General features: G+C 42.8%; 1 protein-coding gene across 2 annotated transcripts in view; it reads left to right on the top strand.

The window, feature by feature from the left end:
• The window catches only part of ptch1 (patched 1), a 51,498-nt gene extending 29,071 nt beyond the window's left edge, over positions 1 to 22,427 (top strand). For both annotated transcript variants that reach the window (XM_076890947.1, XM_012918081.5), the window contains exons 13-24: positions 1,311 to 1,429; positions 1,973 to 2,633; positions 3,156 to 3,465; positions 5,163 to 5,305; positions 10,190 to 10,373; positions 12,079 to 12,359; positions 14,648 to 14,785; positions 14,965 to 15,107; positions 18,418 to 18,517; positions 18,629 to 18,982; positions 19,113 to 19,641; positions 19,754 to 22,427. In XM_076890947.1, the coding sequence (XP_076747062.1) occupies positions 1,311 to 1,429; positions 1,973 to 2,633; positions 3,156 to 3,465; positions 5,163 to 5,305; positions 10,190 to 10,373; positions 12,079 to 12,359; positions 14,648 to 14,785; positions 14,965 to 15,107; positions 18,418 to 18,517; positions 18,629 to 18,982; positions 19,113 to 19,640 (2,961 nt within the window). In that variant the 3' untranslated portion in view covers position 19,641; positions 19,754 to 22,427. The remainder of the gene's footprint in view (positions 1 to 1,310; positions 1,430 to 1,972; positions 2,634 to 3,155; positions 3,466 to 5,162; positions 5,306 to 10,189; positions 10,374 to 12,078; positions 12,360 to 14,647; positions 14,786 to 14,964; positions 15,108 to 18,417; positions 18,518 to 18,628; positions 18,983 to 19,112; positions 19,642 to 19,753) is intronic.
• Positions 22,428 to 24,039: the final 1,612 nt, after the last annotated feature.

Genomic DNA, 24,039 nt, shown 5'->3' with positions numbered 1-24,039 from the left:
TCTTTTATTATCGAGTGCATCCACACACCGCAACCTTGTGTCAGTGCCTGCAGTTTGTGTTGGCGTGCATGTGTGCGTCTCTTTATCAGCATTAAACACTTCCCATGGTCGACTCCACCTTGGATTCATCGCTCTTTCCCGCGCGCTCCTGCGTTATGTCTCATTCACTTCCTCCTATCAGTATAAACATAAGAAAAGGAATCTTGTCCTGATAACAGCAGCAAAACACACACACACAGAGGAACACACACATTCATGTGCAGAAAACAGATGTGATGATAAATATCCCCACTCTGGGGTCAGCTCACGGTCACTGTGTGTGTGTGTGTGTGTGTGTGTGTGTGTGTGTGTGTGTGTGTGTGTCAGTGGACTCATACTGTATCTGTCTGGATGTTAGTGGGCCAATTGAGAATTAATTGTTCTGCTCTACTTACAGCTTTTTCTTTCTCCACGTCTCCTTCATTGACATTATATCTCTCTCGTTGACTGAGTAGCGAGCTGAGGAATGAGGGAGGGCGAGGATGTGTGTGTGCTTGTGTCTGGTTGGTGTTATGGTGTGGTTTAAGTAGGAGGCTGTACGTTTTTTAAGGTGACAGATATGTGTGTTTATGTGCATTTTTCTGTGTGAGTCTGTAAGGGGTGTGTGTGTGTTGTCTGTACAGCCACAGCGACTGCTCATCACCTCAGGCCCCGCGGGCCTCTGACTCCTTGGGTGGTCTGGCACACACACGGGATTGTGTGTGTGTGTGTGTGTGTGTAGTGGTCTGGCAACTACGCAATATCCAGATTGTACTCTGGGCAGGGCCCCAACCTAACCTCAACCCCCACCCTCTGCTCTAGTGCACCACCTTCAAATACTTAACCACAACATTGTACTGGCTTCTATTACACATACATATGCCTCACTTTTTCTCTGCACACTCAGTGTTTTTGCCTTGAAAGGAACTGGAAATGTGTCGAAAGGCAATTTTTCCCTCACTTGAGCCTATTCAGCTTGTGTTATTCTGATTTATATTCAGAGCAACACTGTTTTTGTTAAACAGTAATTCTTTCATTTAATACACTTTCAAAGTAGTTTTGTAAGTTGCAGCATGTGTATGGATGATAATGCAGTTAAATTTACAGCAAAATGCCCTTTTTAAATGTTACATATCATTTCACATCTTCACTGTCTACACTGCATATGATCACCTGTATTTTTTTCCCACTGTTTGCAACTACAAAAAAAGTCAATCTGATCCTTTTTCTTGATAAAAAGCAGTTTTGTTTGGGTTTTTTCACCTGAAATAACCTTTCTGTTTTTCTTGCAGGCTGCAGTGGTGGTGGTGTTTAACTTTGCCATGGTACTGCTCATCTTTCCTGCCATCCTCAGCATGGATCTCTATCGGCGAGAGGACAGGCGTTTTGACATTTTCTGCTGCTTCTACAGGTGTGCACACACAAAGACGCGCTTTCATATCTGACGAGACACTTATTGCTTTACCGTTCCTCCTTTTATGTTTTCCACCGATCTCTTCCATGATAATGAACCGTGTACGCACAAAGCTATCTTTAAAGATATCTTCACCGTAATCCCCCTCAGTTAAAAACTAATTACTGCAAAAGTTGTCTCTTTCCGTCTGACTGCTTGCTTGTTTGACTGTATGTTTATCTTTTCCAGTCTTCATTAAAGTTTGCCAGTCTGCCTGCCAGCCCGGGCATGCTCGTTGGCTCGGTTATTGTACAGATGTGTACACACACTATTAAATTCCACGGTTGGGTCCCGGCCCTATATTTCATGCTGCTGGCAAAGGAGAGAAGATTCACAATAACATAGGGCTAATAAATATTTTTTGTAATGCAACACTTAACTGTTTCACAAAATCAGATGTTGTACATGCGTACTGGAATGGTTTTTTTTTCCGTTAAGTCTGGTTTTAAATTTTGTTTCACAGCAGTGCCTGACAGTGTTTCATCGTATTTATGTCTGCAGCCCTTGTTCCAATCGTGTGATTCAGATAGAGCCACAGGCGTACCTGGATGGGACAGAAGGGAGTCGCTACAGCCCTTCCCCGTCATATCGTACCCCTCCTCCCTCATATCACATGCCTCCCCCAAGCTACAGCAGTCCCCCTCCTTCCTACAGTAGCCATGGTTTTGCTCAGCAGACCCAAATCACTATGCAGTCCACAGTGCAGCTCAGGACGGAGTACGACCCCCGAACTCAGGCCTTCTACACCACAGCTGAGCCCAGATCCCAAATCTCTGTGCAGCCCATCAACCCAGCTCCAGCTAGGACCAACCGTAACAACGAGTATTACAGTAGCAGCAATCACGCCAACATCAGCAACAACAACAACAGTGGGGGCTTGAATAATGGGGGGTCTCGAGGTTCTGCCAGCTTCTCCCATCATCATCATCCCGCACCTCCTCCTGCTGCATCGACCCCAAGTGCTAGCTCAGTTGCTCAGGGTGATGGAGCCTCATCGACTGGCCAGAGTCCAGAGAACAACAGCTCCACACGGGACCTGTTGTCCCAGATTGGAGAAGCCTCGCTGGGCCTACGCTGCCTCAAGCCCCCCTGCTCGCGCTGGACCCTGGCCTCTTTTGCTGAGAAGCACTATGCGCCATTCCTTCTGCAGCCCACCACCAAGGTGAGTTCAGTTGCTCTCTGTGTTTCTGTAGAGTAGGGAGACAAAGAAACAAGCGGAATAGCTTCTGTATGAGGTAAAAGTGGGTTTGTGTGCTGACTCACTGTGGTGATAATTTGAATGGGAGGGTTAGTCACCGGAGTGTGTAAGGAAGGAGGAAATCGGGGGTGGAAATTGTGGTTATGTCCTATCTGAGTCACACACACACACACAGACACACAGTGGGTGGCCAGACCTTTTAAAGCCTTCCAGAACTGAAATCATGTGGTGGTCTGTACTTGACATTACAAAATGTTCCTCAGTTTCTTTCTTCTTCTTTTTTTAAATTTTATATAAATTGCTTCACGTAGTCCTGCAAGGCATTAATCCGGCACTTTACTTTTTGCAGAAAAAAGAAAAAGTAGCACTTTTGCTACATTGTATCAAAAAGCATCTGACAGCTTATAAACAGCTTATAAACAGGCTGATGTTTTAATTGGATATTTGTTTTTTGATAAAGCTGTCTCTTCATCCCTCTGATTCCAGGTGGTTGTGATTGTGCTGTTCCTCTGCCTGCTGGGAGTCAGTTTATACGGGACCACCCAAGTGAGGGACGGCCTGGAGCTGACAGATATTGTACCAAGGGAGACAAGCGAGTACGACTTTCTCGGCGCCCAGTTCAAGTTCTTCTCCTTCTACAACATGTATGTGGTAACACAGCGCGCCGATTATGCTCAAAACCAGCCACTGCTTCACCAGCTCCACCAGAGGTTCCACACCATTCGCTACGTGCTGAAGGAGGAAAATGGACAGCTGCCTCGCATGTGGCTTCATTACTTCAGGGACTGGCTGCAAGGTAAATCTAAGTAATTTTAAGCTTGACGTACACATGCCACCTCAACCCGACCTAAACAGTGAATAAAACCGAATATGTCAAATTTTTGTGGCTCAGCACTGAACACACCAATGACTGGAGGTGTCATATTTTGGGCTCTCCATAATCTTCTCATGAGCGTCAAAGTTCACCTGGTTTCAAGGATGACCAGAATTCATCGATTAAAAGTCAAGGTTACTGTGTCAGTCAGTAATTTTAAGGTAATAGGATAAAATGAAAAAATATCAAAGGTTAACTTCGATGTAAGATCTATAAGATTTTTAATTCTGTAACTCAGGAGCTAAACGGGAAATTGTGGTCATATTTCACATGTGGTTGGATACTGAGTTAGTGACACTAATCATTTGTGTCCACATCATAAATTCCTTTCGAATTTTCGGGTATGAAATGAGTGTGGACAGGTATGGACATAAACTGCACCTTCTGGTTGAGAATAAAATGGGTCAGATGTGGCATAATGGTGTAGAGCCAGTGTTAGTTCATTTGAAATTTTACCTTTGCTTATTTAACTTATTTAACTTTGCTATTCAGGATAGTTTAGGCATGGGAATAATTTACTTTCCCATGAAAGCATTTTGAGATCACAATTTTATTCCGTGTTTTGACATAAATCCGCAGAAAACAAGATGTTAGGCAGGAGTTCAGAAGTAGGAGGGACTGCATAAATGGACACTGACAGTAGCTGATTAAAATCACTTGTTTCTTCCATAAGTGGGATTGATGGCGAAGAGTATAGTGGGAGTCAATATTTTTCAACTTCATCTTGGGAAATGTACAATATTCAAAAACCTTTGGCAGCAAATATGTTGTCAGTGCAAATCGGCACGTATTGAACCAGTACTGCCTGCTCTAGTGTTTTTGTTTGTTTTTCTAGATAAAAATTTAATATTTGACACGTAAGACATGGTACACAACGCTTTAAATTAATTTTGAAAGGAGTGATGGATGGATTTATTGTTTCATACAGAATTGCAAAGTATCAGTGAACAGTATTTTCTTTCATATGTCAGCCCAATCTATGAATGGCTTAATTCTCAGTGAGGAAATGTACTTAACGATAAAACACATCGTGAGAGTCTGTGTGTGTGTGTGTGTGTGTGTGTGTGTGTGTGTGTGTGTGTGTGTGTGTGTTGTGTGTGTGTGTGTGTGTGTGTGTGTGAGCCGGCTGGGAACCACACAGGGAGTGTGTGTGGGTGAGAGAGAGAGAACTGTGTCTGATATTGCTCTCTGCAATGGTGGGACAAATTGGAGCCAGACAGGCCAAGGAACGAGACCCAAAACAACATCTCCCACAGACGGACCACAGCATGGGCCTTGGGGGAGAGCCGAGAAAAGAGGAGTGATACACATATGGATCAGAGAGTAGTATAGAAAAGAAGGCAGATGTTACTGATAAAGCCCCATAACGATCTCTTTGAATTAAAAGCAGCAGATTTTCTGTTTTTGAAGTCATGTTTAGTGGTTGAGAATGGAACTGAGTTATCATATTAAATCAATCAAGCCTATTATAGAGTTAGGGTTAGGTTAGGGTGTTGTGTTATTTACTGTGTTGGGTTATTGTTTGTTGTGTGTTGCAGTGGGAGAATGAAGATAACAAGGCATGTAACCTTTTTAAACATCCACATCTAACCAGTGTGTTTTGCTGTGGTTTCCTACAGGTCTCCAGCAGGCTTTTGACAAGGACTGGGAGGCTGGCCGCATCACCCACAACAATTATAGGAATGGCTCTGATGATGGCGTCCTAGCATATAAACTCTTGGTGCAGACAGGGCGCAGGGACAAGCCCATCAACTTCAACCTGGTACGTTTAGGATTTAAATTGAATTTATTAAAAGTGGATAAGCGATTCCTCTTGTCATTAACACGTAAAAGTTCATCCGTCTATCAAATGCATCAGATGTAAATTGAATGTGCTGCTATGGTGATGAAAGGGGATAATAATTCACAGAGATCATGAAAAAAGCTTCCTGGTCAATGCCCAGGTGCAAACTGTTGAAAGAAAACAAAGCTTTGATCTGAAACAAAGGCTTTAGATGGATGAACACACCTCGGTAAGCTTTTATTGTTGCATTAGAGAAATCTCCTTCTCATTTGTCAGTTCTAATACTGGAAGTTAGCACTAGCCTGCGAGTGAATTGGTTCCTGATGAATGAAATCCTGGCTATCTGAGTGTCTATTGTCTGGCTATTTGACTGTCAATGGTACACTGCAATTCAAAAGATGTGTGGACATGTTGGGTTAGCAGCTTGATTTGCATTATATGAGGAAGTATGTGCAGATGTTATGTAAGCATAGACCATGCAGACTGTATTACATGGACTACAACTTGATAATAGCCTTGAGAGATGCTTCCACCACTTTCAAAGCTCTTTTGTGACGCTGTATGTGTATGCATATCTGTACATTTTGTTATGACTCTAGGGGAGCCACACCCAGCTTAAAACCATCTCTGACTATTCATATTTTTCTTTCTTTCTCTCTGTCTGTGTTCGTGTGATGACTTTACCGAGCTCAGGAATTTAAAGCTCTCACTGGAGCTGCAGCCTGACTCTGAAAAACCTATTAACTCTTCATTTAAACGATTTGTCAGTTTGCGTGTGGGGTTTTTTTTGTGTGTGTGTGTGTGTGTGTGTGTGTGTGTGTGTGTGTGTGTGTGTGTGTGTGTGTGTGTGTGTGTGTGTGTGTGTGTGTGTGTGTATAGCAGGGCCTTGACAGTGAGCTGTTTCCCTTAAACATCAAGTCTTTCAGCTTGACACATCGTCAGTGCTTCCAGCCACGGTTTACAGTATGAGAGGCTGGGATGGCTGAAACTGGTGCAGAGAAACGCCTGCAAACCCCAAAGTGTCTATAAATAATTAATCTGGATTCTGTGGCTCTAAGTAGAAACCTGAATCTGATTCACTGAGAACTAAATTTTTAAAACATATTTGCATGTTTTTCTAATATAAACAATAGCGTCTGCTTTGTCAAACTACTTTCTGAGAGGAGCAGTTGAGGTTTACTGGTGTGGTATAGAAATGCTTGTCTGTTGCAGTTAATACATTCTAAGCCTTGAAGGACAAAGAGTGTGATAAACTAAGGTCATTATTGCTTATATAGATAGCCCTATGAGCTGACACAAGGCTTCCAGGGTGACTCTGGTTTTGGTTGCATTTGTTTAGGTCTGAGATGCTAGTCCTATATCCACTGCACATAAAAGTAAAAATGTCTCCTCTTTACACATACTTAATTCCATAATCAGAACATGACTGTTTAGCTTCATCTCTGGTACTGAAGTAGTTCTCCATGAGCTTCTGAAAAGTTTGCACAGCCATTGGTGAAGCTGAAGTGCAAAATTAAGCCATAAAGTGAGTATACAACAAAGCATGTTATCTGAATCATGTGGTAAACTCCAGCTGAGCTGTTGAAACTGTCTCCTGCGTGCCACCGAATGAGTGTTTGATGTCCAGCAGTAACTCGAGTGTAGCGACTTGAGCACCTTGGGTCTCGGAAGGAGGTCGAGACAGGAACTTATTGAGGAAGATTAAATCAGGTCTCTTGTATGTCAGTGGAAAGATACCAACCTGATAATGTGAAAGTCTGGGGGAGAAACAGGAGGAAATGAGGGGAAAGATTGCATTTGTGGAGCTGGGTAAATGTTCTCAGCTTCAACAGGGCATTGAATGCTTTTCTTAGTTTAGTATCACCTCCAAAAAACAACATATGTGGATGCATGGCTGCATTCTTTGGCAGGAAAACGCAAAAACAGAAGATAAGAAACTGGAGAAATATAAAAACAAAATTCTTGGCCAGAATATCTGCAAACCTCAAACACAAAACAAGCCATGTCCGTTTCAACATCGAAATCATTTTCATCAAGGGTGATTAACTTTGACGCATAGCTCTTCTGTGTCTCCTGTTTATTTGTATTTAGAATTTGTGCAACTCTGTGTTCCAATCATACAGCTCTACAGATGTTTATTAAGGGTTGCCCACCTCTCCCCTTTGCTCTTATGGCTATTTGTTTATCCAAATAAACTCCATTGCAGCAGTTATCTAGCTGACAGGAAACAGGGCCAGTCCTGGTGTGCGGCCCCGTGACATCACTTCCTCTGCCTGTGAGAGAAGTGTACTTGCCGTGAGGCGTGGGGGCCGCCAGCAGAGCTGCCTGGGCTTCCCGTGACAGCTTGAAGACATACAGTTGTTGAGTATCCTGCTGTTAAATTCGATCCAGATCCACTGGAATCTAGCTGTCTCTCTCTCCTGCTCACAAACTCCAGCTCGCACCACCACTCGCTCTCTCCCTCTCACTCCCTCTGTCTTTTCCTCCCTCCCTTTCTCTTCCTTTTCTCCACTGCTCTGTCCTCTTTCATTGAGGGAGCTAGAAACAAGTGGTTTCTTTTAGACAGCTCTGTGTGTGCATTTGTATGTTTTGAATGTGTGTTTCTCCTTTTTCTTTGTGCGTGTACTTGTTGAGCAGTAGCTTCCTTTTTGTTCCTTAAAATGAGGACCAGATCTTCAACATCCCTGGTAAATTGCATAGCTAGATGTTTTATTTTGATATGCCACTCTTTGGATCTGTGCAGAGGTGTTCTGCTTTTGATTTGTCCCTACTCTGTGCTGGTGACCATTTGTTCCCTATATGTGTGGCTTAAAGCTATTTGCATCGCAATTAAAAAATCTGTGGCGTGCGAGATAAGTCCTAAGAAAGGCCATGCTAACATTATCAAGAGCTCTTTTCTTCGTAGGGCAGGTCCATCTGTGGCGCCAGGCATTCTGGGTACCCACAGGGGTCAGGAGAACCAAGTGTGAGGAACATTTGTACAGATGTTGTGTTATTTTTATAGCTCTACTCCATTTGCTGGGTGGCATTTCCTTCAGTGTTAACAACCAGGTTAACTGCACACAGACGCGCTCAGGGACTCCAGCCAATTTTTTTATTGTTACGCTAACTCAAGCAATTTTTCTCTCCCAACCCCCCACCACAAAAAAACTACTCCTTTCTTGTACCTAACCCCACGAGTCTAGCTTTAACCCCCAGAACGCTCCCTGCCTCTGTGAAAGAGGGATTTATGGTTCCTAGAAGGGAGAATGGCAGAGTGGTGCGCAGTAATGGTTTTACCTCTCAGGAGGTAGCAATGCTAGACTACACTCCTGTTTCCACATGGGAGGGCAAAACTAACAGCCCTTAGTGAGACAGTCATTCGCGTCTACCTACTGACTTTTGCCGTCAAGGCAAATGACGCTGAATAAAAGAGTGCAATAAGGCAGAATCACAGACTCACACGCTCACAAAGATAAACAAAGTGCCTCAGAGAGTTTATCCTAAAGAAATCCAAGTGGAGTGACAACTCCACTTGGATTTCCTTTTGACAGTTTGATGTGATGTAATTACTTGTACCATTTTCGCCTGGATGCACAGACAAAAGGTACAATACAATGGTGCAATGATGTTTAGCCCAGGATGCTAAAATATAATATCATGCTTATGTTAACACAGTAACTAAATAGCTATGTCGCTGAGGCAAACGGGTAATTAGCTTTTCAGTATTGTGGTAATAAAATATGAGAAAATTACAATTTGAACCTGATAGCGCTGTATAAAACATAAACGTATTATTCAAATTCTACTGAGGGGAATGTCAATCTTTGTATTTTTATGTCCTGAGTCCGAATCGAATCCTTTCATGTTCTTCCTCTATCTGTGTGAGTTCTCTCCGGCTACTCCCACACTACCTGCTTCCTTCCCCCATGGATGGATGGATGGCTGATCCAGTAGCTCATAAAGTCACACAGATTCAGTATTTGAATGAATGAGCCTTGACTATGTTTCTGAGATATTTAGCCTGGACCAAATTGGTGGACCACCTTACCAAAGTCAACAATGCATTCATTGCACTTATTCTCCTAACAAGACCAATTAGAAAGAAAAATACTTTTATGTTTTTGTTCACCTGAAAGTGCCCAACTCCAGAAACTCAAAACACAACCTGCACAGCTCTAAAATAACCAGAATGCCTGTTTAAAGCTTCCTTGCTCAGATTGCTTGGTTCTACAGGCAGCAGCAACAGCTACTTCTTGACAGGAGAGCGTTGCAAGGCTTCCTTTAGAAATTTATTCAGAGTGGTCAGGACGTTGGGTCTGAGGTTGGCCAGCCAATATCTACTATATGTAAAGGGAGAAGCTGATTCAACATTTTCCATGTTTTAATGTGGCATGATAATTCTGGGAAGCTGTGATCAGAAGTACGGGAATGTTCAGAAAGGCAACCAGTGTCTGACTTGTTGGTTTTTTTTTGGTTGGAAAGAGAGAGGGGCTAATATTTGACTCATATTTTGAAAGCTGCTCCGTTCTCTTGCGCTCATGCGTGTGTATAAATAAGCATTTCTGTGGTCAGCTCACCTGTAGAATGTTATGGTTAAACATCCCTTATTTCTACAATACCTTCATTTCCAGCGTGTACTTAACAGCCGCAAGCACTTCAATTTTTTTCTACTTTTTTTCCCCCCTCAATTAAATTTTTTCCATTTTCTAATAATTCCATTTCAGTTCAAATTTTGACAGTTTGCTTGGGTGTAGTAGACAGACGAATGACATAATGCATTCGATGAATTATGTGTTTGAAAATTGTAATTTAAGAGGCTATACCAAAACCTATAAGTCTAATATTACAGTCATTAATTCATCTCGTTTGTGGGTTTTGTAGCTGACTCGCCAGAGGCTTGTGGATGCAGATGGGATCATCAATCCCGGAGCTTTTTACATCTACCTAACAGCTTGGGTCAGCAATGATCCTGTGGCCTATGCTGCCTCACAAGCTAACATTCGTCCACACCCTCCCGAGTGGCTCCACGACCATACCGACTCCATGCCCGAGACACGCCTCAGCAGTAAGTCTGCATGACCTATGTTCACATTATTTTACCGCTGAATACTGAGTAGTGCGACAGAATGGAAGAAATTTGAAATAATATTGCTTTTAGTTCCAACAAGTTCGGTAATCCAGCTCCACATTAATTTGAAATGTTACTGTAAGGTACAGCCAAACATACTGCATTTATTATCTGCTTACTGAAATTTTATGCCTAACTTTTGTGAGGTTTATGAGTCTCGGCTGCAACTTTTTCAGTTTCCATAAGGCAGCAGCTGCATGTAAGCAATGTTCACATCTTGTGGTTTGAGTTATTGGTCCTTTTTAGCTCTAAGTGAGGTATCAGACTTTACTGTACCACTGCAATATGTGTGCATTTGTGCATGACTGAGCTCACTCTGCTAACCCGAGGACCAAGACACAACTTGCTGTTATTCTTTTAATAGTGCCTGTGGTAAATGCTATAATCCTGACTACCATGGGGCTCTAGCATTACACACACATACACACATTATTAAAACTCAGCGACCCCAAAAACAGCACCCACCCTGTTCTCGTTTCCCTACCACACACACACACACACACACATAAAAAATATACTTACATTGTTATTTGACTCTAGCCTGTGATTTGGTGTAAGAAGGTGTTACAGGACAAGGAAGGGGGATGATTGGATAATTAAAAGAGAGAGACAGGGTTTGGGTTGGAAGCACAATTGGATAACAAACAGGAAGTCCTTGACAGCGGGGGAACGTGACTGGATAAACTGCATGAAGTGTTTGGCTGTGCGGGAGACCCCCGGAGCAGATCTATGTTTGCCAAAAGCTGCAGGTGTTCTAATCGAAATTTTATAGTTGAGACCATAATGGGCCATACCATGTTAGCAAGCTCTTCCATCTAACCCTACACTTACTATGAAATGAATACAGTCAAAGCAACATTAGACAATACTACAACATGTTCTATAAGATAAAAAATAGGCAGTAGACTGGTCTAGTAGTCTGGTCTTTAGTAGTGATACTGCAAAGCTACTTCTAAATGTGGCAACTTCTAAATCTTTTGTAAGCACCTACTATGCCTCCATAGCATCGTGACAGGCAGATATATACGTGATCACACATTTATATTGTGCCTTACGTGGTGGTGCTAAGATTAGGGTGTGGTAATGGCAGTGATTCTGACATTGTAATTAGCTTGAATCATCGTTAGCTCTGACAGTCTGCTGTGTCTGGAACTGATAGGCCCTCATTAGCCAGGCTGGGCCACAGGCTGGCCAGGACTGAGTCAATGGAGGTCTGTTTCACTCTCCTCCGCCACCCCCACAGAACACACACACATGCAGATACGCACACATGCACATACGTCTGCAAACGTAGCTTCTCTTGGAACAGAGCTGCATTAGGAACGGAAAGCCTTGGTATTCGTGGTTTGGATATAGAGCCTCAATTATTTCTGCAGACACACGAAATGATCAGAATATAATGAGAATTAATCAGAATAGACAAATGTGATCTGCAGAAGCCACTGTTGATTTATCCGATTGCTTCGTCAATGTCTACAGTCTTGAAACGTTATCAGCTGTGTGGTGTTTGCTTCCAAGGCCCCAAAGAGAATACTTCACCAGTTGCTTCATGGCATATGTCATATAATGAAAAATCTTAAGTCGGGGGGGTACAGCTTTGCTAACAATTAAACCAACCTTCTCTGATTTTCTCACCATCCAGTCCCGGCTGCTGAGCCCATCGAATACGCACAGTTCCCCTTCTACCTCAACGGGCTCCGGGAGACGCCGCAGTTTGTGGAAGCCATCGAGAGCGTACGGGCCATCTGCAGCAACTACAGCCGACAAGGCTTGCCCTCCTACCCCAACGGCTACCCTTTCCTGTTCTGGGAACAGTATGTTAGTCTACGCCACTGGCTTCTGCTGTCCATCAGTGTGGTGCTCGCCTGCACCTTTCTCGTCTGTGCCCTTTTTCTGCTCAACCCTTGGACTGCTGGCATTATAGTAAGTGTTGGAGAAAACACACCACATGCACAGAGACAAATGCAGTAACTACAAATATGTGGTATGACAATGCCCAGGGAAACACACGTAGCTCCATAGATTGCAGCAGATGTTCTGAGAGATAACTTTAGAGAAAGATACAAATGTGTCTGCTACTTACATAGAGAGAGAGAGATCTTAGCTTTCAATTATTTAAAAGTCAATTTCTTCCCTCTCTACATGTCATTTCCTGGTTTTTGCGTGTGGTCCAGAATGCATGTCAGGAGGAGAGAGTCGGAAAAGAGAAGGGGCTGGTGTGTGTTATCGTAGCCCCAGTCACCAGTGTTTATCTTGTGCTGTTTTGTTAGGACCAGTCTGTTTAGTCTAGTCCAATACTCCCAGACACAAATTCTGAAATAAATGGGAAGAGGACAAAAAGTTGCCCCAGCAACTGGCTCCCACTCTAAACCTATAAAATGTTTGATTTTATTTCCGTCTCTAACATTCATCCACTCTTGCTCCTCTCAGACAAGACGTTTCCAAGGATATTGGCAAACGTGTTCGCATACACAAGCCAGTTCTCAAAAACACTTTGAGCACTCTAGTGCATGTACATACTTGCACACACATACAGTATGAATGTTTAAACTCGCAGGTGATAATTCACACGGAAACACGTACAAAGAGTACTCTGGTTTTTCTCTCTAGTGGGTTGTATTTTACAACCGGCAGTGGCCAGGCCACCCGAACCTTGAAACAAGGGAGGAGGGGACTTCATGTTCATCCTCTTCAGGCCTTACTAGTAAGATCAAAACATCAGTTATAAGAGAGTTCTATCAAAGCCCAAAGCACAGGCAGCCATACAACATCAAACTCTCAAAGCCTTCAAGCCCTGAAATCCACCATGACCATGTAGACAGAGGCTTTGTGTAAATATCATGTCTTGTGTTTAGATTTATACAGTTAGTTTTTAATCCACTTGATTTTGACTCCTCTTAACACTTAAAATCTGAATGGGTCTCAGTACATTTAGAGCAGGGGTGCCCAATCCCAGTCCTCGAGATCTACTATCCTGCAGCTTTTAGATGCATCCCTACTCCAACACAGCTGAATCAAATGGTGTGATTACCTCTTTAGCATGCCATCAAGTTTGGCAAAGGCCTGATAACAAGCCATTCAGTTGATTCAGGTGTGTCAGAAGAAGGATGCGCCTAAAAGCTGCAGGACGGTAGCTCTCGAGGACTGGGATTGGGCACCCCTGATTTAGAGCAATCCATTGTAATCTCAATCTGTGTTCCTGATTTATGTTTTATGTTATTTATAGAAAAAACATTGCTTAAAAGAAACAAAAAGGCAGGTGTATACAAGGTTTTACCTCACACAGAGAATTTTAGTAATAGTAAATGTAATATAATGCAAGAAAATGTGTTAAATCTAGTAACATCTTTTCCTCAAACTATTTTATTTTAATATACAGTATCTGCACACTTGTAATTAGATCACCCAAAATGCCCTTCAGAATAAAGTGGCAGACACACCACACAGTACAAATACCCTTTGTGGATGTGCACATACTCTGTGCTGGGTCACCTATAGGTGCACGTACACATAGTTACCTCCTCTGCCCACCTTAACCCTCTTCAAAGGATTTGGGCCCCGTGTAACCTGACACCTGTCAGCTGATAATAGCAGCTCCTGTAATGCTTTGCTCCGGAGTCTCCACAAACACACACATTTCACCCACATGTATGGTTACTGCTCAACACATTTATAAGGCAGATATACTCACACATATCACCCTCATGTGTTATTTCTCTGCCTCATCTGTCTTGTATGCAGTCAAATTTAAGGTCAAATGGAAGTTCACACAGTTAAAGCAGGGAATAATGATTTGTTCTTTCTATAATAAAACAGCATAAAGTAGAATAACTCCATTTGTGGTAATTAAACGCACTGTGCTCACAGACAAGTTTTACCTGTTTCACCTAGCAAATGTGCATTATAATTCTGAATTAGCTGGCATTTTCTTATCCCTTTTAAAGGTATTGTTTGTATCTTTTAAAGTCAAACATCGAAGAGAAAAAGACGATGTGTCCTGAAAAACCTACAGAAACCATTTGAATGGATATTGGATAAAATAAAACGGTTGCAAACACTGAATCGTGCAGGCTTTTTGTAACAACTGGCACTTTCTATGTGTAAAAATGTTTTAGAACTTTGAGTTTATTAACTACACAAGTGTAACTAAAGGTTCATGTAAATTGAACAACTACCCACATTTCTCACAGAAACTCTTGCTTTCTCTTCAGGTGTTGGTGCTTTCTCTCATGACTGTGGAGCTGTTTGGCTTCATGGGGCTGATGGAAATTAAGCTGAGTGCCGTCCCTGTTGTCATTCTCATCGCCTCTGTGGGCATTGGAGTGGAATTCACTGTCCATGTGGCCCTGGTAAGTTTAAAAATGAATTAGTGAATTTACTTACTTTCTAATCCTACATGCTGCTTGCTGGAATGGTGAGGTCTATTGCTGGATGGATTCAGGTCTCTCTGATGGTTGTGGAGAAAGTTAACCTTTTGAGAACAAGACATAAATTGTTTTTTGTTTTTTGTTTTTTCTATGTGTTGTAGGCATTCCTGACAGCCATAGGGGATCGTCACAAGCGGGCAGTGCTGGCACTGGAGCACATGTTTGCACCGGTGCTCGATGGCGCCTTTTCCACGTTTTTAGGCGTCCTGATGCTCGCAGGCTCTGAGTTTGACTTTATTGTCAGGTCAGTTACAAAATCAAACTCACAAGAAACTACTGCTTTAATTTGAACTTGAAACCATGCATATTTGCACATACAGAAGTTATCATATATATTTAAATAATGTTCTTAGACCATGCCTCAACCTGTATACCACACAGGAATCCACCTCAGACCCCGATCATGCATGACAGCTACTCACTTCTTCTTTTGCTTCTCCTCTTTAAATCTCATCCAATTTTCACTACCACTAGCAATTATTCATTATTATTTACTATTATTATTTATATTTTTCGTCTCTTTCTGGGGGATGATCTCCAGGAAACCTCACCAAAAATCTCTTTCCTTTTTTGTCTTTTCTTTTATCTACCTCTTCCTCCTCCTAATATCTGTCGTGCCTGACATTTTATGGGAAACCAGGGAAAGGGTTGAAAATTAAAGGTGAAAAATAGGTGGGGGGGAGTAGGCTGTAAGGGAGGTGACAGAGGGGAGCAAAGTGAAAGAGAGTGAGTGAGTGAGGGAGAGCAGGAAAGACCTCTGGCTTTTGTAATCTCCCTCAACTGGTTTAACTGCCCTCACTAGACATTTATAAGCAGGGAAAGGAGTAACAGAGTGGGGGGCAAGAGAGCAGTTGTACAAAGACAGGAGAAGTGGAAATTAAAACCGACACACTGCCGGAGCTCCGTGCAGGTGGCTGCTTTTGTGTTTGCACCTTCTTAAGCGTCAGACAGAGAGGTAGCGACCAGCTGCCGTTCAAGGGAGGAGTATGAATAATTCTGTATGTTCTCAACTCCTACAGTATTATGAGAAGTTTCCCCAGACTTTAGTGTGTAATTTAAACAACCTTATGTCTTTACATGGCCATATGTACACACATTCTTGGTTGCTGCCAGATGAGGTAGCTGTATGATTTGGCCTTCTTCTTTGAGAGCTAGAATCACTGAACTCCATGTGATCTGCAAGCGTTCATCTGTGCACACCCGCACAGTTACACAGTTCCCCCCTCGTATAGACACACCAACCTGCTCCCTGACCCTTTAATCATGGGGGTCAATGATGGTGCGCCTGCCAGTGAGAGAACACACAGATACACACTCAGAGAGACACATACAAACATACGCACACAAACTATAGAGGCCTATAGACCTTCTCTCCGCACCTCCAGTGGTGTGCTCTGGTTTCTGGCTCAGTCTCGGGCCTCCATTTAAAGGTTCTGCTGTTGTCTGAGCAAACAAAGCAGCGCCCCAAGACGGTGCAATAACAACAGGCCCAGCTCATATTTTTCTGCTTGCGCCGAAAGAAATGCTTCCCTGACTTTCCCCATCAGCCCTGTGAATGTTTTCACTCTAAACAGCCTGGCGGGGGCATGCAACCTGGTATGTGGGCTGGACGCGTGCACTCGTACATATGTGTGCACATGTTTCTTCAAAGGTGACGTGGCTTTTACTCCTGATGCTTTGTATGGAAATGCAAACCATAATTATGAAACTGTTATTTTAGCTCTAGGTAGCTATATTAAAAAAAAATCATCCTAGGACCGTAGTTGATCATTATCCAATTTAGGAAATGCAGTCCTTCTTTTGCTCCCTGCATAGACTATTTATCTCTATGCAACTAAATCCTGACTCGCTGTAATTAGTTAACAGAACTTTCAAGTTATTTCAAGTTAACTACAAAAATATGCTGCTCTTGTCTATAGATTGTGCCTCGCTGCCTCATCATTGCAGTATCAGAATTTCTACAAGTCACTTCATCCATCTTTTGGGTCGCTTTGCATTGGTTTTTGGGTTGTTGCTTTTTACTCGATCTTAGCATGTCTGTTACTTTCCAAGTAAACCAAATGGAAAGGGTGAGACTGTTTCACTGTAATTCGGTTTTCTAGAACTGTGCATGAAAGGCCACCCCTGCTGTGTAGACAGGGACCCTTGCTCCGTACTTGTGGATAGTCTTTTCCACAGTGTCCCTTCATTCTCTACACGCACACATCAATAAAACACAACTGAAGGATTAGTTATGAATGTGCACTTAATCTGAGGCCCAGCTGCATGGCACATCTACACCTTTGTTAGCTCCTATTTACACCCACCCGTGCACACACAAACAAAGAACATAGTCAAGAGTCAAGAAAAAGCCTTCATGGCGTGTCCCTGAATACCTGAGAGCTTCCAGCGGAAAACCAATGGGTGGCTGTGCGGGGTATGGGGTGGGCTTCCATAATGAAGGAAGCAGGGTTAGTGAGAGAGGGAGATTTAGAGTGGCGATTGGGGAGTCTTACCTGATACATTGGAGATTTAATTAGATGGAGTGGCTTGTGGAGTGGCCGGGAATTTCACAGGGGCTTAGCTGGAAGGAAGGGAGGGAAAAAAGCGAGGAAGAGAGAGAGAGAGAAAGGAGAGTGAGAGAGGCCAGGGAGGGGTGGCGCTGAGGGTCCCCTTCTCTTCTTCCTAGACTAAATTGTTTAAATTCTATACCCTTCACTTCATTTATTTGCTTCTCGCTTTTCTTTTTCTTTTCTTTTTTTTTTTTTGGAGAGCTAGAGAGAGAGAGAGAGAGAGAGAGAGAGAGAGAGGCCCCTGTCCTCTTGTACCCCCCACCCCCCATGCCCCAATGTCACCCTCCCCACTTTTGCTCTCTTTTACCACTCCCCCTTCACATTCCTCACTGCTTTGTTTTCTCCTTGTTTGCTTATACACCACACACACCCAAGAGAGTACCCTCACCCCCCAATAACCCCCCACCCCCTGTCTTTTTTCCTTTCCCCCCGTGCCTTTGAATTAACCAGCTCTGGCTAATTATGTTTCCCCTTTCTTTTCTCTACATGGCTTCTTTAAGACTAACCCTCTTTGGCAGGACTTAGAAACGCACAAGGTACATTTATGTTTTGCTCCTCAAGACTGCAGTGCATGCCAGCCTGTCTGTGGGGGGTTTATATATGTATGTGTGTGTGTGTGTGTGTGTGTGTGTGTGTGTGTGTGTGTGTGTGTGTGTGTGTGTGTGTGTGTGTGTGTGTTTTGGGAGTGGTGAGTGTCTTTGTGAAAGTATTATTTTGGGCATGTGTAATGGTTGATCTTGCACATGTCTCCCCACGTCTAAACCTCTGTGGTTTTGCGCAGGTATTTTCTTTGTTTCTTCAGCTTGCTTAATTTCACTTCTTGTGTGTCCTTGTTGGTATGAGTGACTTTGCTTAAATCTTTTATTTTTAATAAATGTTATTGTGTTGTGTGACGCAGAAGCCACAGGAAAGTGTTGTGTTTTACATGCATTTTTTGCTCATTGTGTTTATAGCTGATATTAAAGTTAATTTCCCTTTGTGAACTCTTTCTTTGTAATGCAGGTACTTCTTTGCAGTGTTAGCCATCCTAACAGTTCTTGGGGTACTAAATGGATTAGTCCTGCTCCCAGTATTACTATCATACTTTGGACCTTATCCAGAGGTAAGATCTTACAAAATGCAAATGCAAGAAAATCTAAATCAACCAGGACTAGTGACTTTTTTTTAAATTCAAAAGCCAAACTATAGACAACTCTCTGTACTCAACACTCAGGTATCACCAGTTGATGGTCGCAGCCGGTTACCAACCCCATCTCCAGAGGCCCCTCCTCATGTGGTCCACTTCTCAGTCCGTCCTCACCACACCACTGCAGCCACCACCACCTCTGGTGCAGTTTCAGACTCATCAGACTCAGAGTACAGCTCAAACACCACAGCATCTGGTATCAGCCAGGAGCTGCAAAATTCTAACCTGCACTCACACAGAGGACAAGCTCGAGCAGACGAGCAGCAGTACCACCTCCAGATCAGCAGGGGAAGAGCCAGGACAGAGGAGATGAGGAGGGGAGCATCAGGACATCGGCGCTCAGCTAGACAGCCTGACCCTCCAGCTTATACTGTGTCCTCGGTAAGAGAAATATGTCATATTGTGTCTCCTGCATGACTCTTTTGATTGCATATTTTCTCTTGCTTGTCACATTATGAAATGGAAAGATAATTTTGTTGTTGTTGTTGTTCCATATTTTGTCTTCTCTCAGGGTTGTGATCCTGGGATGCAGAATGGAACTACTCCAAACAGCAGCAGGGACCCCAAGAGCCAGGTGCACTGGCAGGGCCCGCCCCCAGCCCTGCCGCGCATGGACGCTTTTGAAACTGCTACTGAGGCTGGGGGCCATTATGGCTCACATAGCCATAGAGAACACTCAGCAGGCCACAGAAGCCGCTCTTCCCACAACCCACAACCTAGTCATCACCTCCCGCACCAACACCTCAACCCTACTCCATATGGCCAACCCATCACCACGGTGACAGCATCGGCCTCAGTCACCGTCGCAGTTCACCCACCCCCTTTGTCCAGCCAGACCCCTGCTTCCACCTACCCAGGATACGCTGCAGCAGACAGTTACTGCCAGTCAGGGACAGAGGGGCCAGAGCCTGCCTTCCAGGACCCACATGTGCCTCTCTACACCCACACAGGTACCAGGGGAGTCAAAGTAGAGTCCATGGAGCTCCAAGATTTGGAGTTTGAGGCAGCTGAGAGCAACAATGGCAGACGGGCTAGCTGAGGTGAGATCTTATCAAGTTGAGGAGCTTGACGTGTAGCACAACTGTCCTTTTTTTTAAATAAATGTCTGTTTCATCATAAACCACTGACAGTATAATCTCCTTTGGTTTTCAGGTCTGGAGAATAGAAGTACTATGGCCAAAGATGGACTCTTCGGTATTACTGAGCAGCTGACCCAGTCTGGCCCAACCCAGCCCAGCATAGCCCAAGTTGGCTCACCACCAATGCTAAGCAGCGAGAAACTTGCCAGTGTTCCCATAATGGTGCTCATTCTTACTGTAACCCAGTGGACTATTGTCTTAGATATTTCTATCTATATTTAAAAGATGTATACATATGTAAATATGAACATAAAGTAGGTATAATTTTAGGAGCTGTACAACTCCTCATGTTAACAAACTGGGGCTGCCATATTATTTGTGGTGTGTACATGCATGTGTGTTTATGTTGGTGTGTGCGTGCGTGTGTTTGTGTGCGTGCAAGAGATAGATAGATCTCTGATTACTGTCGACCTATCTGTGGATCTGTGCCATTAGAAAACTTCATTTTGGCAAAAATCATCTGTCAGCATTCACTGCTGCTGCTGAGAATATTTTTTAAGTGATATACATTTATAACTCTATGCAAATCTCTCTTTAAACAAAAGAAGAGATCTATCTGTGTGTGTGTGTGTGTGTGTGTGTGTGTGTGTGTGTGTGTGTGTGTGTGTGTGTGTGTGTGATAGGAGTGTGTAGGGCTGTATAATGTGAAACAGCATCATAATTTTCTGGCTTACACATCAGATACATCCTCAGAACTGACTAACATTTAAACTCATTTAAAACATGAAGGAAAGTGTTAGAATCATCAAACAAAGCTATGGTACATATATATATATATACATATATGTATATGTATATATATATATATATGTGTGTGTGTGTGTGTGTGTGTGTGTGTGTGTATTGTAAGAAGGTACGTTTGTAAAACTATTAATTTTATCACAAACCTGTGGTAGTTATGAAACATTTACTGTTTAACTTGACACGCTATGCGTGCTATTTAATATGAGCTGATATGAAGAATTTTAAAAGCTGTTTTTTAAATTTTGTTTAATTTTATCGCCTCGGCATTGGAACCTGTTTCTGCTCTCAGCTTTGTATCACTGTCTGTTAAGCTGGTTGTATTTTACTGTATGAGGTTATGTATTGTTTAACCCTAGCAGGCTCAAAACAGGTTCCGTCTTACATACTGACTTATGAGCAGTAAACCCACCTCAAAAACTCACTCTACCTTTACAGGGACATTCATGTTACTGATTCTGGAACAGGGTTAACACAGGGTGCTAACTCTGCACCCTAAGTGGTTGTGTCTAGTGGATAAGCTAAAAAATCAGACTGTATACTGTATGACCCGATTAACCAAGGCACTTGACTGCATTTAAACTTTATTCACAGGAAGTAAAGTAGCTCTTTCTGTCCATCCAGTAAGCTAAGCCCATGCAGCCTGCTAAGGGCTAAGCCCTATATGGCCTGACAATGCGCTCCATGTGTGTTACAATGTGCATGTGTGTATAATCGTTCGTGTATGTGTGCGGGTCCATCATCTTACTGCCTATGCTCAATTTAGTGACAGTAAAGAGAGCTGGTTCCAGTTTAGCAACAGCTGTCGCCACTGTCTTCATCTCGCAAAACATCCACAGCTAAATGCCACGACACTAATTGGACGTCTCCCCTCAAAATGCTGCATTACACAGCACAGAGCCTCAGGGGTCAGAGTTTACACCGCCAGCCCCTCACTCCACCACCAATGGCCATTTTATACCTGCATGTGTACCCATAGACTCCCCATTCCCCTTTGGCACCCCGTGAGTACCCTCCTCAAAACCTTTACACTCATATCCTGTTAAACACTTGTAGCTTTTCCCAGAAATCTTTGCAGTTTTTCTCGTCCTGTTACATCAGCTGCTTGCATGAAATAGGTGGTTGTTCTCTTTGTTTTGTTTTTTATGTTTTTTGTTCTGTTTTCTCCCAGTGTCACATTGGCAGTAGCGGAGAGAATCATAGCTGGCAACTATTTTATTCATTTTAAATGTTTTTTGTTTGTTTTTCAGTCAATTGCGATATTTATATTTTTGTAATATAAAAAATGTTTGTTGTTTTTTTTTCTTTCATTATTGTTGTGATGTGGATAACAAATGCAGGGATTTTTATGTCTATTGAAAAAACACTATTACAGTTTAATGTTTTTACATTAATGGATTTTGATCTGTATAAAGTGCTTACTAATGTTAAATAGGAAAAAAAGAGTATATAACAATATTACACTACAGGTCTCATCATAGCTCTTAGAGGATTTTAAAAGGAAAAAAAAAATTGGTTCTTCCAGACTGCCTTTCTGGTCTTGCTTGGCGTGGATGTATGCTGTTTTCAGTTACAAAGATAAATGTATGCCATATAATTTATTTATATGAAAATTTATTTTTGTAGTGTACATAGTAGTTGTCAAGGTATTTGACAGAAGTATATTTTTAAAGAGTTTATATGTAATGATATACCATAACAGAAAAAAAGCCTTAAGGTGCACACTTTCATTGCTAACTGTCTTGTTAGACAACATTGACACCTCCCCTTCAGTATTATGTTCCGATCAGCTGTTTCTATGGGTTTGTCGAAAGCTAGTCATGAAAGTAGAAATTGTACTAGCTCCCTAAATATTAATGTTCAAACACTGATAGATTTCTAACAAATAAAAATATAACTTATTTGTCTTTTTGTTCATAACTTTAATAAATGGAACTTAAAACGTTTGCTTTGGTCTGATTGGTTGATTCTTCTCCAGATAAACATGATCTTCTTCCACCCCTCTCTCCTCCCTCTGACACGTCCTGCAGTTTTAAACTCTGACATCTGGTCTGGAGGCCTGCAGCCCTTCCCCAGCAGCCCCAACCACCTCCACTCCGCTCCTCATTCTGCATGATTTTGATTGACAGCTTTATAGACTGCAAGGAAATTGGTTGTAGTTACAATACAGCTGGCCTGTTCGGAGTAATGAAAAAGGGCATGTGGCCTTAAGCTTGCTGCAGTGATGGTGAAAGAGTGCGAGCGCCTTGTCAACTGCATGGGTGGCAGCTATTTATTCTCATATTCGAAGGTTGTGAGAGAAAGTTTTAGCCACCCCGGAGGAAAGTGCTTCAATCAAAATACAAGTGTCCTTTCTGGTGTTCTTAACTACAAATACAAGAGCTATTTTCCTAAGCTGCAGTCTGAACCTGGACCTCAAGGAGGCTGAGGAACTCGCTGACCCTGGATCAGCAGTAAACGGTGGGCAGTAGGCATGTCATTATCTTTTAAAGCCAATAAAGGCACACAACTCTCCTGCATCCTGTCCAGCCAGTGCAAAGGGGCAGGCTGACAACTTACAAATGACAGGGTGCACTTGGAAAACTGGGTGGTAGCCTGTTGTGTATCGTGTTCTGAACTTTTCTAACTAGACTTGACTTTTTTACTTTGCTGCTTGATGAGAATTCAGAGCCGAGGTAATGTGGCACATGCAGATTGTGATGTGGCACTTAAAACAGTCAAATAGGTTTCAAGCTCTTATAGTCTCTCAAAAATCACAATTCAAACCATTAATGAAAAACAAGTTGCTGAAAGGTAAATCATCGTGGTTGTTTGTAGGTGACATGGTTCACTGAGTTCTAATGTTGTTAAAGTCGCTCGCACCAGCATTTCCCTCATCTGCTGGAGGACCCCAGGTCACCAAACCTGCACACCCACCTCCTCTGGCCCTGCCTTACCCTTTAGCCCCCCCTCACCTCTAAGCCCCTTCACAAACACATGTATGCGCACACACTAAGAGTTGCCCTCAGAGGTGGAATTGCACATATTCTGAAGAGTACTTCACCAAAGCTAATGAGCTCCAGGTTGTTAATGAATGACTGTTTCCTGTACCTGTCCTCTCAACAGAGAGAAAGGGAGGTTGTTTGGCCATGGCTCTCTGCCCAGGGTGGGCGACAATGGAACGGAAATGCCCCATACAATGATAGCTTTTACCTTTTTAAAGTTTTAAGCTGTTTTTTTGCCCCCTTTCCTTTCTCATCGCCACCCCACACTTGTGAGGAGAATTCCACAAAGAGGTTTATGGATTCTTCTGTTCCACTCCTTCTTTTCCAACCATCTGTCTCCCTCCTCCCTCTTTCCATCCCTCACTTGTTCCCTGAAAGGCTTGTCCATCATCACCTGCCAGCAGAGCTAAACCCTCTAAGTGTATGCTCTCCTTTACATGAATGATTGCTCTGTTGACATGACTGCATGGGACACACACACACAGAGCGAGATCCAGGGAAGCAGATTTGCACATTCTTTATTAAAAAGGGAGTTCAAGAATAAATCTGCAAGAAACATCACATAGTGTTGTGA

Source organism: Maylandia zebra, linkage group LG12, assembly GCF_041146795.1.
Source record: "Maylandia zebra isolate NMK-2024a linkage group LG12, Mzebra_GT3a, whole genome shotgun sequence".
In the NCBI taxonomy this organism is placed as follows: domain Eukaryota; kingdom Metazoa; phylum Chordata; class Actinopteri; order Cichliformes; family Cichlidae; genus Maylandia; species Maylandia zebra.
Note: the sequence above shows the minus strand (reverse complement) of the source record. Positions and strands in the feature narration are given on the sequence as shown.